The sequence below is a fragment of the Lepidochelys kempii genome, chromosome 18 (genome assembly GCF_965140285.1).
Source record: "Lepidochelys kempii isolate rLepKem1 chromosome 18, rLepKem1.hap1, whole genome shotgun sequence".
NCBI classification, from domain to species: Eukaryota; Metazoa; Chordata; order Testudines; family Cheloniidae; genus Lepidochelys; species Lepidochelys kempii.
In genome coordinates, this window is record NC_136397.1 from 10,115,294 (window position 1) to 10,131,958 (window position 16,665).

General features: G+C 52.6%; 1 protein-coding gene across 2 annotated transcripts in view; it reads left to right on the plus strand.

The window, feature by feature from the left end:
- VWA5B1 (von Willebrand factor A domain containing 5B1) overlaps window positions 1–16,665 on the plus strand; it is a 77,707-nt gene that overhangs the window by 3,370 nt on the left and 57,672 nt on the right. For both annotated transcript variants that reach the window (XM_073316624.2, XM_078849314.1), the window contains exons 2-7: window positions 12,312–12,498; window positions 13,254–13,415; window positions 13,964–14,183; window positions 14,933–15,075; window positions 15,545–15,676; window positions 16,187–16,311. In XM_073316624.2, coding sequence (XP_073172725.2) covers window positions 12,360–12,498; window positions 13,254–13,415; window positions 13,964–14,183; window positions 14,933–15,075; window positions 15,545–15,676; window positions 16,187–16,311 — 921 coding nt within the window. In that variant the 5' untranslated portion in view covers window positions 12,312–12,359. The remainder of the gene's footprint in view (window positions 1–12,311; window positions 12,499–13,253; window positions 13,416–13,963; window positions 14,184–14,932; window positions 15,076–15,544; window positions 15,677–16,186; window positions 16,312–16,665) is intronic.

Sequence of the window (16,665 nt, forward strand, 5' to 3'; positions counted from 1 at the left end):
CCTACAGTCTCAGTCCACTTGGGGCAGGGCTGGCAATGAAGGGCCAGACCCCCCCATCCCACCCCCATGGGCTCCAGTGCCTTATGGGTATACAGGTGTGTGTAAGCCCCCCCACTTCCTCCTGCCAGCTTGTAAGTGACATTATAGACCTGGCTCTTGGCTCAGCCCAGGGCAGCCTTCCACGTAGTGGGGCTTCTGCCCGGGAAGAGGGACACAAGCCAGCCAGGAACCATGTCTGCTGGGCTCTTCCTAGGGATGTTTCTGTGAGATACAGACCAGCCATGACCCTTCCCAGGGAGCGCACTGCTTTTCACTGTGAAGCAAGGCCTGGGACAGATCTAGGGGAGAAGGTGCCTAGGGTTAAATAATCCACTGCTTCAAGTGCCTCTTCCACCAGCTGTCACCACCGCTGGTTTGCAGCGCATGGGAAACAAAGCACAGAGTCCTGGCCCTGCCCCTTCCACCACGTCCAGCAGCTTGAGGAGAGGAGGCCGGGCTGCCATGGCACTGAAGGGCAGCTGCTCCGCTGCCCATCAGCGCCTGCCTGCCTACCCCACCCCACCTTGGAAGCTGAAGAATCAGTATTGGGAAAGAACCTGAAGCACGTGCAGCTTCTGACCTCAGTCAGTGGCGATCCACTCCTCAGATCAGGCAGCGGACCATTGCCAGGCCAGCCAGCCCACCCAGCACCATAGGGGACAACGTGTATCACCACCTGATCCAGAAAACTTAAGGGAACCCTGTGTGGTTACTGTTTTGCCAACACGTCACCATATTACAAGATCCACCACTAGGATGCAGCCGCTGCTGGGGAGATGAAAAACAGCAGCTGTTTCTAACAGCACACGGTAACACAGAGATACCATATCCAACCAAAACTACAAGGCGAGTCTATGGCTGTGTCTACACTGCAAACACAAGTAGGCAGATCCACGCTAGCTCTAAGCCAGCTAGGCTGGGTAATAAGAGTCGTGAAGGCAGGGCAGCAGGGGCTAACAACAAGCTCACCCACACGTGCTCTGGTGTCTAGCCTGTGCTGGAGTGGAGCCCCTGTTGGTGCCTGCACGCTACCATTACCCATGCTAGCAAGATTGAAGTTAGCCTGGGTGTACCTACCCTGTATCTGTATCCTGGGTGTATCTTCCCTGTGCGTTGCAGGCCTACCCTAAGGGTAGGTCTACACTGGAGCTGGAGATGTAGTTTCCAGTTGAGGTAGATATTAGCAAGCCCAGATTGAGCTAGTGTGCTGAAAAGAGTGGTGGAATAGAGGCTGCACAGGTGGCAGGACAAGCGAGCTGCCCCTGGGGCAATTCCCAGGTATGTACTGGGGCGCTAGCTCACCCCGCCACCCCTGCAGCCAGGGCTGCCCTGCTATTTTTAGCATGCTAGCTGGATCACAGCGAGCATGGGTGTGTCCACCTGAACTGGACATTAGATTTCCAGCTCCACTTTTCACTGGATGTCTTGACCTTGCTTAACTCTGACTTCTGACGAGGCCAAATGGCTGAAGGGAATATCCTGTGCTATGTAACAAAGGCACCATTTGGCACCCGTGCTGGTAGCCGCAAGGGTCCGAGTGGGCCTTGGAGACTAAACTTCTCTCTCATCCCTCGAGGGTGAGCTTTCCAAAAGAGGGTTGAGGTGCATTGGTCTGGCAGCGTTGGGAAGCTTATGCAATTATTGCTTATGTTTTACTGGTTCTGCAGATGAACAGGGCTTCTCTTTCCAGTTCCATCCTCTGGGAACAGCCGCTGAATTCACTTGGACAGGATAGTAATAATGAATGGCCACAATGCATCAGGTCCATTCTGTCTTTAGTCTAGACAACAGAACCCGGGAGAGATGCTCATAGATTACAATCGGGCATTTCTTGTGATCATCCTGACAAGCCACTGGATGTCAGTGTTGATTGATACAAATGAAGCTGAAGGAATATTTACCCAGCAGAAGAAAACCCTGTCTCTCTCTTCCTCAAAGCAGCTTGAATGTGGAGGAGATCTGGAGATGTGACCTCACATCTCAGGGCTATGCCTGGTCTGTTCCTGGACAAGAGACCTCTGAGGAAACCTACACGGTATAGTTAATTAAGCCACTATTCCCTTAGTCAGTATCGATCCAGTACCCCAACCTAGCATTAGGGAGGTGCTGTGCTGTTGTGCGGCTCATCTTTCTGAATAGATTTACAGCGGCAGTCCTGAGTGCTTGTGGTCATTAAACATCCCAAGGCACTTTTTGCAACAGTAGGAGCGATAGCCTTGGTATCTTGGCCTATTTCTGGCTGGGTAATTACATTCCACCTGGCTAAAATTTCCCTTGTTGTTTCAGTTGGATGCAGTATTTTTCACTGACAGCCCTAAACTGTTGCATAGCGTTCTTATGTGCTGTTAAAGAGTTTCTGGGTTCCACTGTCGAAAGGGCTGCAGTTCTGTGACGGGGCACATGATCCTTCTCTGTTTAATTCCAACTGGGGGTTTCCGTTGAAATAGTTAATCCCGAGAGCAAAACTCCGGTTCCCAGAGCTCAGCCGTGAGATGCGGCTGTAGCGGTGTGTGGGTCCAAGAAAAAAAAAAATCACAGAGGCGTGGCAATGTAGTGGCTCGTGGCTGGGGCCAGTGGGGCATTCTGTGGCTTAGTTCATGCACAGAGGCTGTTTAATATCAGATCTGCTCTTTATTGGAAGCCAAGAGCCTGGTGTTCACTCTTTGACCTTATTATTATCTATATTACAGTAGCACTGAGGAGTCAATCAGGATCAGGCTGCATTGTGCTAGGTACTGGATAAGTATACATCAAGACAAGGCCCTTGTCCTATCAGGTCTTTTCCATCTTTGCCTCCTCTGATGCTGAAGGCTGGTGGCAGCAGTGAAAAAATGCTGAAAGGAGCAGGATGCATTTTTGGAAGGGGGATTGATTTAGGGCCTAAAAAGTCCCTTCCCATCCCATCATCCTGAGCTCAGACTAGCAGAATAGGGCTCACTTTAAATGCTAGCTCCGTTACAAATATTAATGTTATCAACTGATCATTAACACTGCCGTTCCAAAGCTGAGAGGTCAGCCTGGATGCAGTTACAACCAACCCCCAACTCCTGGCTCAGTTCTCCCTGCCATTCCTAAGTTCTGGATCCTCCTCGACCACCTCCTTTCAGCTGCTGCCCTCAGTTAGGGGGGCAGGACCCAGACTGGGGTGCACAGTGGCTGGCTTAGCCTGCAAGCAGGACCAGCCATTCAGAAAGCAACATGGCAAAAGCATAAGGGAATGTTCCTGCAAGCAATCCCAAATTGTCTGCCTGAGGCATCATGGTGCATTGTATCTATTGGCCCATTCGCTAGGCTGTGGCATCTAAGAGGCATCATTATTATTCACTGTATTGCAGTAGTGTCTAGGACCCTTGTACAAACATAGAAACAAAAAAGAGATTAAGTTCTTTTGTGCGAGGACCAAGTGCTCTTGTCTACCTGCAATCACAATCCAGTCCCTCTTTCTGTTGACATTTAATGCAAGCAAACAAGCTCTAAAGAGATTTATCTACCCTCTCTCTTTAATAGAGTAGACATTTAGGAGCAGATTTTTAAAGGCTTAAAGATGCAGATGGGATTTTCAAAAGTGCACCCATCTGCATCTGTAAGCAATTAACCTTTAAAAATCTGGCCCTTAGAACCTGATCCAAAGTTCACTGCAGTCACTAGAAAGACTTCAGTGACTGGAAAAGGCCCTCGCTGCTGTGCAAAGTGGGCGTAAAATGCTACTTTCAAGCTTGTTAGTGTGTAATAAAGTTTATTCTCGAAAACAAGGCTCTGTACTTTGCACATCACTGCTGCCCTTCTCACATATCAATCCATCAAGTCACACTCCCATAAAACTCCCCCACCTGAGGAATATCCATCCACCATAAAACCAGTGTGTCACCCTGCCACATGACAAGCACAATAATTCACGCCTCCATAAAACTCCCTCACCATCATGTATGCAGAGGATCAGATCATTAACAATACAGGAAAAGGCTCCTCAGCAACATCACTGCATCCAGGAGTTTGACTGACAAACTACAAGGGAATATTCACTTCATTGCCCACTGGCAGTTCCTCACCATCAGTTTGAAAGCAGATTCATGGAACACACCTGATGCATGGAGCATGCTGGCTGCAGACTAAGCTAGCAGCCTCACACATAGCCGCTTATCTGTCCAGCCTTGTATAGGGAATGCCTGTCCAGCTGCTGGAGCACTGTAATCTTCACTGAGCTTTCCCCTTAACTTTCCGTTATGCAAAATGTAGCAGGTAGATATGAGGATCCCTGTACTGGTCAATGGACAGTCACTGCAGATCGGACATCCCTACTTTACATTTGGTTACAGCTGTGCCAATAACTGATCTTTCAGTTAGTTCACCGGCTGAACCAGAAAGGGGTGGTGGTGGTGGTGGGGGGGGGCAGAAGTTTCTGGCAAACAAAAAAAATGTTTTGGGGCAAGTGCAATGTTTTGGATGTTTCTGATCTTTTTAAACAAAAAAAATTGAAGTACATTTCAAGACAGATGATGCAAATTGAAAAATTTTGCTTAGAAAATGTCAAAACAAGATTTTTTTTGTAATTGTGTTTGTTTTGACTGAAACAAATCAGTGAATTTGATGCCAATTCACAACATTTTGCAGTTGACCAAAATCTGCATTTCTGGCCCCCCAAAACCAAATTTGACTGAAACTTTTCCCCCAGCTCTACACTCAGTCTTCTCCATGCACCTTACTGCGTCCGCTGAGTGCGTTTGTGAATCTGTCTCTCCTGGTGGATGTGTAATTAGGGGAACATGGTAAAAGGGAGCGTACAGGGACACAACCAGCTCAGTGTTTTTGGGTGGAACAGGGCTGCCTTTTGCTCTCTTGGGGGAAGGTCGGCGATCACGCCAGCTCAGTGTCTGTAGTGTGACCGAGGACCGGAAGGTACCAGTCGTAGGGCTCAGACAGCAAAGTGTAGACCAAGTAGAGTGCAGACGCGGAGAGCACAGTGGGAAGCATGGTAGGCAGAGTTCCTAGCTAGCAGAGAGCAGGGTGGAGAGGGCAGTTTCTCATCCACTGCTCCTAACCAAGTCACTACCAAATCCCTTGCAGCGCTGTCTGACTGAGGACTCAGAGAAGGGTAGAAGTATCTTTCCCATCATTTTCCTCTATAAAAATTCTCCCTCTTTCAGTCATCCCAGGCTCCCCCTCTCTGGTGCACACACTTGATGGCGTGCTTGACACAGCCTGCAGTCGTTCCATTCAGAGGTGATCAGCTGCGCAGTGCCTCACAGAGCCGCTTTTGGCATATTCTCTTGGCTGCCTTAAGGGCCTTTGAAGGTGAAGCAGCAGAAAGAGTCGGAGTGATTCCTTGGTTACGCTGCAGCGTTCGTGCTGCTGGAGCCCTCATGCAGGTCTGATGCGGGGCCCCTCACAGATGAGGGCAGCTTGAGGCAGATAATAACCAGTCCCATCCTAGTGCCTACGGAGGCAACGTGGCCTAGTGGGTCGGGCGTTAGACTGCGAGGGCTTGTCCTCACGTACAGCGCTACAGTGGTGCGGCTAGTGAAGATGCTACTCTGCCGATAGGAGAGCTGCTCCTGTCAGTGTAGTTAATCTCCCTCCCCAAGAGGTGGTCGGTCGAACTACAGAGCTCAGGGAGTGGATATCTTCTCGTTATACCCATGTAGCTCTGCAGTGCAGACTTGGCCTGAGTCAAGAGACCTGTGTTCTAAAACTGGTTCTGCTGTCTGCCCTTGGGGGAGTCACTTTCCCGCTCTATGGGCTGTTCAGCCGGTGAACTCTTTGGGGCAGGGGCTGTCTCTCGCCATGAGTTTGTGCAGCGCCTAGCGCACAGGGGGTTTCTAGCAACAACAAGGCTGCAATGGACAGGAGGGGAAATGGGCAAACACAGAGGTGGTGGGGCCGTGGCTTGTGTTCATGCTTGGTAGCACAGGGATCTGCTGCCCCGTGCAGCAGGGATGACTCTGTTTTCCCCAAGATCCTAAATTCTTCTTCCGGGTTGGGAGGAGAGGGACCACAGACTGAACCTATTCAAAACACATTAACAGCCCCTTCCCTTGAACACATAACAGAATATGTTTGAATATGTTTGCAGGTGGATTTGGCACCTCTTTCCAAGGAGAGCTTTAAATAGCTGGTAATCTGCAGCCCTAGTATGCCAATGCCTTCCTGCAGGGAGTGGACAAAAACAGTCTTGTATACAGCAGGGATGGAGGCTCGGTTTGAATAACTATCCATAGCTAGTCCCAGTTTCTCTGGAGTGCCATCTCCACGGTTCTGCCAGTGGACCCTGACTCTCTTCCCCCTGTTTGCAACCTTCTCATTGCCCCCAGCTCTCCCCACACCTCTCCAGTAGGTTCCCAGCTTCCTTACAGCAACCAGATTCTCCCAGTGACAAACCAGGACAGTTGCTGCAGGGGAAAAGGGACGTGCAGAGTCAGACAGCGGGGTTTTGGCTGGGGGAGGGGGAACTACTGGGCTCATGGGGGAGGTGGAAGAAAGGCAGGTTGTCTCCCAGTGCCAGGTCAATCTGAATACTTGCACCTGTTGCTCCCAAGCTGGTGCTCACAATTCAGACCTGGCTGCAGCTTGAGCATCCCCCTCATAAGAGGCAGGACTTGGGTGTCATGCCTAGAAAGGGGTTTCTTTAGCGAGGCTGTAGGACACAGACAGACCTTGTGGTTCTCTCTGGTTTCCTAGCTCCCAGGCTGGGCTTGGGGAAAGGAGGCCCGTGTTGTGGGCCTGAGGTATTGCCTGTCCCAAGCCACTTGGGACTGGCTAGTAAAACTTGTTCATGTTTCAGTTCTGGTAACAGCCACAAAGAGGGCTCATCCTCTGGAAGAGCAAAGCTCCTTGTAGCTACTGGTGTGACCTGGGAGGGAGCGGGATGGGCTGAGGAATGGGAAGCCAGTAGGAGCCTAATGAAAGACACTGACTGGGAACGACTGACGGGGCGCACGGGTTTGAAGCCAGCTACAGGAATGCTGTCGCCGCTGCCCACTTGACTGCGAATGAGCCCAGGAGTGTTTTGCTCTGCTGGGCCCCGGGGGATGAAACGTCCTTCTCTACTGAGAGCCATCGAGTGCGAGTCAATGGCACTGAGCGGCAGGAGCCCTTTGTTAGCACTCAGCTGCCCACAGCCGCGGCGGGGAACAGAGCCACTGCAGGCAGGCAGAGTCGTGTCTGCTCCGGGGGTTTTAGATCTCCAGGCTAGTAGGAGTCACCAGCCCTCGTAGCCACCAGGAAAGGTTGGGAAAACCAGCGAGGCAGCCTGAAAGCCTTTTCATGCCTTGCATCATCTCTCAGCAATGGGTGTGCAGGGTAGAAGTATCTTTCTCATCATTTTCCTCTGTAAAAATTCTCCCTGGTGGAGGAGAATAGGTGGAGCCCCCACCCCCGTCTCATCTCCTTCTCCCCTCTCTTCAGGGGGAAGCCCTGTGGTGAAGGCAGCGGCCGGGAACGCAGGAGCTCAGCTTGGCCACTGACTCGCCATGTGTGAGAGTCACTTGCGCTCTCAGGGTGCATCTAAACTGCGATTAGACACCCATGGCTGGCTCATGCCAGCCGACTGGGGCTCGAGGGTCCCAGAGCTCACGCTGCAGCCTGAGCTCAAATGCCTAGGCCCACATTAAATGGCCCCGCGAGCCCAAGTCACCTGGCATGGGCCAGCCTCCGCATCTAACTGCAGGGTAGACATCCCCTCAGTTCCCCATCCATAAAGCAAGGAGGAGGAGCTCTTGTGGAGGGGTCACTCACCAGCCAGTCCACCGCCGCATGGCCAGCATGACGCAGCAGTCTCATCTACACCTGATGACCCCTGTGGCCGTTTGCCCCTTCTCAGGACTCACCCTCCAGCCAGGTCACTTACAGTTCCCACCCCTACAGAGTCCAATAACTAGACAGGCTAACGACCTTATGCCCACCCTGGGCCCTGCAGCTCATAACCCCTTGCAAGAGGAAGGTTTTTACACCCCTTTTCCTGCTGGCAGGGAGGCAAGCACAGATCCTCCCTCTCCTATGGGCTCCAGCCCAGGGACCCTGCACTAAACAGGGCTACTGCCTCAGATTCATTGCTGTTTTCCTAGGCCCCTTCCTACCTTCATCAGCCCTTGGCCCATTTCCCAGAGTGACTCCTTCCAGGGCTTTGTCAGGAGCAGGGTGGGGGTGCTAGCCACTTCCTACCCACTTCACAGCTGATACAGAGTCCTCTTCAGGCTCCCTGGCCACAGCTTTGTGCTCCGTCTGCAGCTCTTACTCCAGCTGTTGCTGGTCTGCCAATTAGCCACAGCTGAGACGGTCTCTTAACCCTTCATTAGCAGTTGCAGGGTGGGGTTTATAGATCCCATCACACCTCTCTTTCTCCCAGGCTTGTCTATATGGATTGTGAACACGTACCCCAATGGGGCCCTGATGCTGCATGCAGCTCCTAAGTCCTGCCATACTACACATAATAATAATTACAGCCACCAGCCTTCTCCCCAGATGGGATTGTTATTGTTTGTGTCACCATAGTGTCTAGGAGCCCACGTCCAGACTTGGGGCCCTATTGCGCTAGGCACTGTGCAAACACAGAACAAAAGAGACGGTCCTGGCCCCAAAGAGCTGACAATCTATGTGTGCCCTTGAGAACCCATCTGCACTCCACCCCCCAGCAGGAGAACCAAAGCTGTCCTGCTTCTCTGAGGTAGCTGGGGACAGTGTTCCTTGCAGACCCTCATGTACCTCCACTCTGGCCAGAGAACTTTGATTACTGCTCTCAGGGACTGTGAATCAGCAAACCCTGGCACTAGAAGTTGTGATGGATGCAGCTAATATAAATGATCTCATCCTCTTCTAATTCCCTGCACTTGTCGTTGTCTCACGCCCTCTGTCTGGCCCTTTGGGAGGATGAGAGACAAGGCTGCTACGGAGTCTTCTTGTCTCTAACACAGCGTGTCCTGCCTCCTATCACCTCACCGCATAGGGCTCCTTTGGGCTGGCTGGGGTTAAGCAGGCACAGAAGAGACTGTTGGCTATGCTACAGCTGCTCCTTCCTAGGGGCAAGCTCCTCCCCAGCTTCCACCTGCTCAGACGAGGAGGCCAGGCACTGATTCTGACCTCACGTGGCCTGGTGTAAATCAGGAGTAGCTTTGCGGAAGCCAGTGAACCTGCACTTGTATAAGTGATGGGGGAATCAGGTCTCAGGACTGGAGACTGAACCCACCTCTCCAATGTGGCACAGCACAGAAATCCCATCAGCCAGGCCTGGCTTATTCCTCTGTCCTTCTTTCTAACCTGTCTCCTTCCTTCCATTTTCCTTTTTCACTCAGTTCTTTCTTCCATTTTCCTCCCTTACTGCAGGTGATTTAGCCTTCTGCCTTCCCAAACTGGCAGATCTCACGTCCCCAATGTCCTGACTGGCCTTTGCTATCTGGAGACGGTGTGTCTGGGTAGCTAGATTATCCTCAGTATCCTCGCACAACTACTCTGGCTTTTCCCCCTGCCACACTGCTGGCTTTACAGCATCCAGCAGGATCCTTGCACACAGCAGGCTCCTGGGTTTCTTAGGGTATGTTCTCACTGAAGTCCTGGGGTGTGATTGCAGCCCATGTAGACACACCCAAGCTAGCTGTAATCTGACTAGCTGGGGTACTGGTCGCAGTGAAGCCATGGTAGTGCATGGTAGTGCTGTATGGGCTGTACAAACAGATCCAGAACCCTGGGAAATGACTCAGACGGCTAGTCCATGCTGCCACGGCTTCACGAGCTAGCTCGATTGTGCAGACATCCGCCTCGATTGTGCAGACATCCGCCATTGTTTTGCACCAATGCCACTGACTTTCCACAGTCTCTGGCTCGCTCTCTCACACACGCAGGCACAAGCGAAGTTTTCTCTCCAAGCAGAAACATCGATCTGCAGCTTCTCTGGCAGGTTAGGCACCAGGGGAGCATCTATGCTTCCCACTACAAATTTCCCACGGAAAGTGGGAGATAGTGGGTACAGCGGGGCCCTGGCAATCAAAACTGGGTTTTAGTTCCAGGTGTGACACGGACTACTTGGGTAAGTCTCTGAACCTCTGTAGCCCAGGGATAATAGAACCTGCATCCCAGGAAGGTTCTGAGGCATACTACAGTCTGAGTTTGAGATCCTCAAATAAGGATGCCCTTATTGTTACTATTAATTTCTCGTTATATTTTCAGAGTCTTGCTATCGCTTAACAGTCCTCATTTCAAAAAAGAACTAGATACATTCACGGAGGCTAGGTCCATCAATGGCTATTAGCCAGGATGGGCAGGGATGGTTTCCCTAGACTCTGTTTGCCAGAAGCTGGGAATGGGTGACAGGGGATGGATCACTTGATAATTACCTGTTCTGTTCATTCTCTCTGGGGCACTTGGCATTGGCCACTGTAGGAAGACAGGACACTGGGCTAGATGGACCTTTGGTCTGACCCAGAATGGTTGTTCTTATGTTCTTACTAAGTAGCCCCATCCTGGCAAAGTCCTTATTAACCCCATGGTTCCCATAGCTCCATCTTGCTGGCTTCATTTGTTCTGTACCCCATCTTGGTTAGCCCTCGCTAGTACTTAAAGTCCATATCCTCATCTCAGTCACTCCTGGTTAGTTCTTTATGTCCCACCCTAGTTGGCCCAGCTTAGCTCTGCTGCGTTTCCACTGAAAGGCACGGGTGAGCTCCTGGTCCTAATGGCTAGTTGTGTTTGCCTTTCAGGACATTTGCATCAAAAGGTGCATTTAATAACACAGAGTTGACCAGGAAACAAGAGGTAAATTGATGTCTTTCACTGTGGCTGGCTCCCCCTTGGTCACACAGAGTGTTGCATAAAGCATCCAGAGCCAGCCAAGGAGCAGTCAGGCTGCAGCTGTCCCTGGGAATTCCTGATAGAGAGCGAGTGTGGTGAGTTCTGGACAGAAAGGTACCCACAAGATCCTTATCTGAATTCCTCCGGCTGACGGACATACTGGGAGAAGATTAGCTAAAGCAGAGATTGGGCTGGCAGCAAGAACAGTTGCAAGGAAAATTTAATTAACAGAAACATTAGAGGCAACAAGTTTAAGTATGAACAGCTCTGCTAAGGAGGCAATGAACTGAGTCACACTTTGCAGGAGTGAGGTGGAGACCTGGGGAGTGGGGAAGAGGAGTCATTGCATTTGCCCTGAAATTCAGGGGAAAAAGGTGAATTAATATAGCCAGCATTGTGTTGCTGTCTGGTAATGGGCAAAGAAATGATAGGCCAAAAAGAATATCTGTCTATCTCCACACGTTTCTTTCTTTCATGAGAACTTTCATGGTTGTAGTTTGTTATCACGCAGACACTTTACACTTTAAAAGAAAACAAAAACCAGAGGGGTGTGTGTGTGAGAAAGTTACCCAGTTCTGCACAATATAAAGCTATAAGCAGAAGCACAGCTGCTGGAAGGAAGTTTGATCCTGCCCCTGAAATATCAGCATGTCCTTGGTACAGTCCATGCAGATTTAACTTTACAATGTTCCCAGGTATTGTAGCGCATGTCCGGGAATGGGGATTCATGGTGTCTTTCCCATTATGGTGGGAATGGTTTACTCATCTCCATGCCACGGGCTGACTTGGTCATTCACCGTCACCGGTTAGGAAGTGAATTCCTCATTATCAAGCAGGAACAAAGTTGTTCTCTAGTACCCAAGTGTACAGGGGAAGATCCATTGCCATTTTCTACCCCTACCAGGTCCACGAGATGCATGCCACTGTTGGCACAGCAAGGGGCTGAGGCATCAGTGCCAAATCCAGGACCATCCTCTACCCATAGTTATCCCTACAAGCCTTCCTCTCCCATTAGAAAAGATAACGTTACAGGTGCAGCTTAGGGCAGAAGGGTCCCATGGGGGGCATTTTACTCGCACCTGTCCCACTTGGCGCTGCTGTGGCCCATCCTCACTGTGCAAAGGGAAGAGAGGGAAGCTCAGCAGAACGCGATTAGGAACCAGTGGTTGCCTGGATTCCTGTCTTCAGCACCGAGGCCGCTTCAGTTCAACCTTTTGCTATCAACTCTGTACAGACCCCCAGAGGAAGGTCCTGCTGGGGACGGTGCAGGCTGCCCTGCACGCTGGCTTCTGGGACAGTCGTGTACCTGCAGAGCCCTTGAGGCTGCAGACACTGCTGGGAGTGGGAGGCCCCCGATTGTTAATGCCGCCAAGGGCCTGTATCCGAGCTGCAGCTCTGCTACCTATCCCCAAGGCTGTCTGAGGTGCTGGGAGTGTTTTGGGCTCCAGCAGTCAGGGCTCTCTCAGGTGTCTCATGTCCTCCCCCCCTCTCTCCAGACTGCCGCAGGTCCTGACACCCAAGCTACCCCAGAGCCCATAAGCAGGATGCCAGGGCTCATTAACTGGACAAGCAGCTCCCCCCTCCCCCTCACAGCCTCCGAGGTCACCTCTTGCGTCAGCGGCTATGCCTTTGGGATGACTGCCTCCCTGACCTACGGCAACCCGGAGGTCCATCCTTTTGAAGGTAAGGCTCTGTTCCCTGGGGCGCAGGCGGCATGGATGGGGCTCAGGGGTGCGTATGGGAGACTGGTCACAGCTGGTGTTAATGGCAGCCTCTTGAGTCCAGCTTGGCAGCCTCCCCCTTACGGACAGGGTACAATAGTTACTACCGGTACGGTCACAGGGCCAGATTCACTCCTGAACTGAGAACCGCTTGGCATAGTGGGGGGCACTGGGGAGTCAGTTACCGCCACCTGATTCTCAAGACATGGCAGCTCCAGCCCCGGCCCCAGCCCTGGCATAGGTTAGAGCAGCCTAAAGGCTCTTCTAACTTACAACTGCTGGCTACGGTCCCTAAGGGACTCTGTGCCTGCTGGGAATGTGTGAAGCAGAGCTGCACTCCAGCCTGCCCCTTCCCCAGCCCACGTCCCTGCCCTCCTCTGACATGTGCCAAAGTGCATGAGGCATGCTGGGAGTAGGAGGCAGCTGAGCTCTCCTCCACAACAGCTCAGCAGAGGAGCTGTGGCCAAATTCTGGCCTCTTTGAACAGCAAAGGTGCTGGAGCTGGGAGAGGATCGGGCCCCTCGTGTTTTTTGCTTACAGTTCCGGGCTCCTTGCTTCTCCCAGTGTTTGCTCCTGCGGCTGGTGGTGCCAGAGGAAGGAACCTTTAACAGGGTGTGTCTCCTCTTGGCCACCACACCAGAGCACGGGACCGTTGGTGGAGACTGGTTGGAAACCTCCCCCCTAGGGCAGCTGTTCTAAGAGCCTTCCCTTTGGCAGGTCTCTTTGTCTACCCACTGGATGAGTACACCACTGTGGTTGGGTTCGAAGCTGTCGTTTCCAGGCGGGCTGTGACCGTGCAGATCAAAGACAAAGCCAAAATAGACGACTGTTACTTGGACTGCGGCAGCCTCCCCAGTGGAAGAGCTCAGGATGGCAGCGGTAAGGAGTCCTTTGTGGTTTGAATGGTCCAGGGGAGGAGTGGGCAGGGGAAGAGGAATCGCAGAGGGGCTGTCCGTTATGCAGGCTCGTGATGTGGTGTCAGGAGCACGTGTACTGAACAGAAGTGGCGTGGTCCCTTTGGGGACAGGAAAAGTCATTGCATGCATTTACCACTGGCAGCAAAAGATCTGAAAATCAGAGTTGGTTCTAGTTGCTTTTAAAGGCTCCATTAGTTCTGGAAGTTCCAGCATATGAGTCTAGAAAAACGCATTAACTTCAGGGGGTTTGGATCAGGCCCTTTCTGAGTCACGGCAAAGAGACGAGCAAGTCTCCTTCCCTGATCTCAGCCCAGAGCAGGATGGCTGTGGAAGCCCTTCTAATGCACCTGATGATACTGGGATGTTGCTGTGGGTTGTCTAGTATTTGATTAACAAATACCAGGGGCTGGTGCACGAGGAGGGAGACCTGGACAGTGACATGGCCTCAGAGAGGAGCATCCTCTCTGGTGTCTACCCAGAGCATCTCTCCCGCGTGACCTCTCTGTGCAGGAAGGATTGCGCTGGATGAGGATTTGGAGCGAATCGTTTTTGTGGCTAACCTGGGTGTGATCCCTCCGCTGGAAAGTGTGTCCGTTTTCATCAGCACCTCCTCGGAGCTGCAGACTCTCCCGAGCGGTGCCGTGAGGGTCCTTCTCCCAGCCGTGTGTGTCCCCAAGGTGCCCCAGTGTGGCATGGAAAGCACCAGCCTCTCTGGACACCAGCTCCGAGCGTAAGGGGGAGCCAGAGTCTCCGAGCGGGTTTGCTTTTGAGGAGTGGCTCAGATGCTATGGTGCTGAGGGCTGTAGAAGTGCCCCCATCCCTCCAGCAGCCTTCTCTGGAGTAGCCCTGGCCCCTCCTATCTATACCTGCAGGGGGCTGGTTGGGCTTGGAGGGTTGGGCTTAAATTCCTCCTACATTATGAGGAGCTGAAGGTCAGGCCACGTGCCATTGGAACGTTTCTATGAAAGCCCATTTTCCCTAGCTCAGTGGGCCCCACCATTTCTTATCAGCAGCCTCCCTTGCAACAGACTGGTTGATTGGCACACCGCAGCTCCCCACTTCTGCCCTCAGCTCCCCTCTTGTGCCCCAGCTGCCACTCTTTAGCCATCTCCTTGTCTGTCTCTCCTTTCCCAGCTCTCATCTTCATCTTTTTATCTGCCTTGCTCTCTTGCTTTGTGCCCCGCTGGTGCATCCTGCCCCAGCCCCCTGCTCACCCAACATGCTCCTGGGGCTGAGTCCAAGGGGCTGAGATGCATGAGCTGCTGGGGCTGAGTTGGAGAGGAGAGGAGCTGGGGCTGGTGGGCTCCTGTCTAGGCCCACAGCCCTGCAGAAACAAGCTGCTGGCTGCATTAGGAGCTGCCGCGGGAGGCAGGGAAGCTGCCAGTTGCTTTACCCCCAGCCGCGGGGCTGTGTTTGCAGTGCAGGGCACGGGGCAGGCCCAGGTTTTGCAGCTTTGACTTGGTGTCATCTCCTCAGCAGAGATCGACATTCCTGTGGAGCTGGGAGCCTGGATCCAGCTAACAAGTTCTGTCTGGCCCAGCTGCTGGAGAGGGAGGCCACCAACCCCACTGAGTACGAGTTCAGCTTCCACCTGGAGATCCGGGGGCCCTGTGTACTCGCAGGTGAGAGCACCAGGGCTGCCCCTTGAAGCCAAGTCCGCTTGACAACCCCCTCTAAACTTTGGCAACAGCCCTCCACACAGAGTCAGTTTCAGCACGTTAACCCTGCCATGGCACCAGCTGTTTGTCTGCCAGCTGCAGCGCTGATGAGCGGGCGATACCATCTCCCTCCCACCACGGATTGCTATTTCTTCCTGGGGCTGCACTTCTGCAAATGACGCTTCAGCACCCTGCACTGTCACTTGGTAAACTGGGCACCTGAGTGTAGACAGGAGATCAGACACATAGGCACACACAGATCCTTATTCAACCCTCCTGGTTCCTTTATGCCGTACCTCCATCTCTGCACAGAAACTGTCTCTGGTTTCCCCCGCTGGCCCTCTGAGCCCCAGCCCCCCCCCTGAATTCTAGCTTCACTGAACAGCTTCTCCACCCACCACATACCCGCGTCACATCCCTCTTTCCTGCGCAGGAGTGGAAAGCCCCACACACGAGATCCGAGCCGACGCTGACCCCTCTGCCCGCTCCGCCAAGAGCATCATGATCACGCTGGCCAACAAACACACTTTCGACAGACCGGTGGAAATATTAATCCATCCGAGCGGTAGGTGGCCTGTGCTTTCTGTCTGCTATTCGCCCCCTTTCTGGGGGTCCCTCCCATTCCATTGTCTGGGCAGCAGGTGCCATTAGCTCTGTCTTTGCATGTTGGAGGTAAATACCTCTTTCGTGTGGTAAACGTTGGGCCAGCTATGTGAACTAAATCTCTGAACATACTGGGATGTGCCTGTTGCTGTCCCAGAGTCCCCAGGTGCCAGTGTCACCCACACACCTCCTGGGTGCGGGGTTCTGTCCCATCTAGTGGCACCGAGACCTCTTAGAGAGAGAGATTAATGAGTTTGTTCTACAGTCTTAGCTAGCAGCCATGTGGCTTTTAGCTCATGCAGTAAAGGCCCATGCACTAAGCTCCAAAGGCCCCAGATTTGACCCCGCCTGCCACCGACCGGGGTCTGTCGGTTTTACACCAGCTCGAATGCTGCAGTCTCCCACTTCTGCCCCTCAGCGTCTCTTGCAAACACTCTAAGGCTGTTCTCTGCTTGTCCTGCTGACCTTCCAGAGCCCCATATGCCTCACGTCTTGATGGAAGAGGGCGACATGACCCCTACAGCATATGAGCAACACCTGAAGGGGAGAAATGATTTCATTAAAGGGATCAAGAAGGACCCCAGTGCCGAGAAAAAGGTGAGAAGGAAAAGGGGTTTGCCAGGAGCTGTGGTTTTTATCCAGGACTGGAGGGGACCTTCCCATGTGGGGTTAGAAGAGGCAGCAGCAGCATGGGGTTCCTCTGGGAATGGACCACGGAGCTCTGGTTACATATGTTCCTCCCAACACATATCACATGGGACCAGCAATCCCTGCAGTCCAGTAACCTGCCTCTGAGGGTGCAGAGTTAGCCCAGTGGGTCTCAGTGCCTGGGTTAGCCTAGCCCGGGTGTGAGCAGCCCCACAGCAAAGCCCTGCCCAAGTGACTGTGTTCTCCCTGTTTCTGCACTCAGCATGCGTGTCTGGGGGCAGAGCCCATGGCACCTTGTGCTGA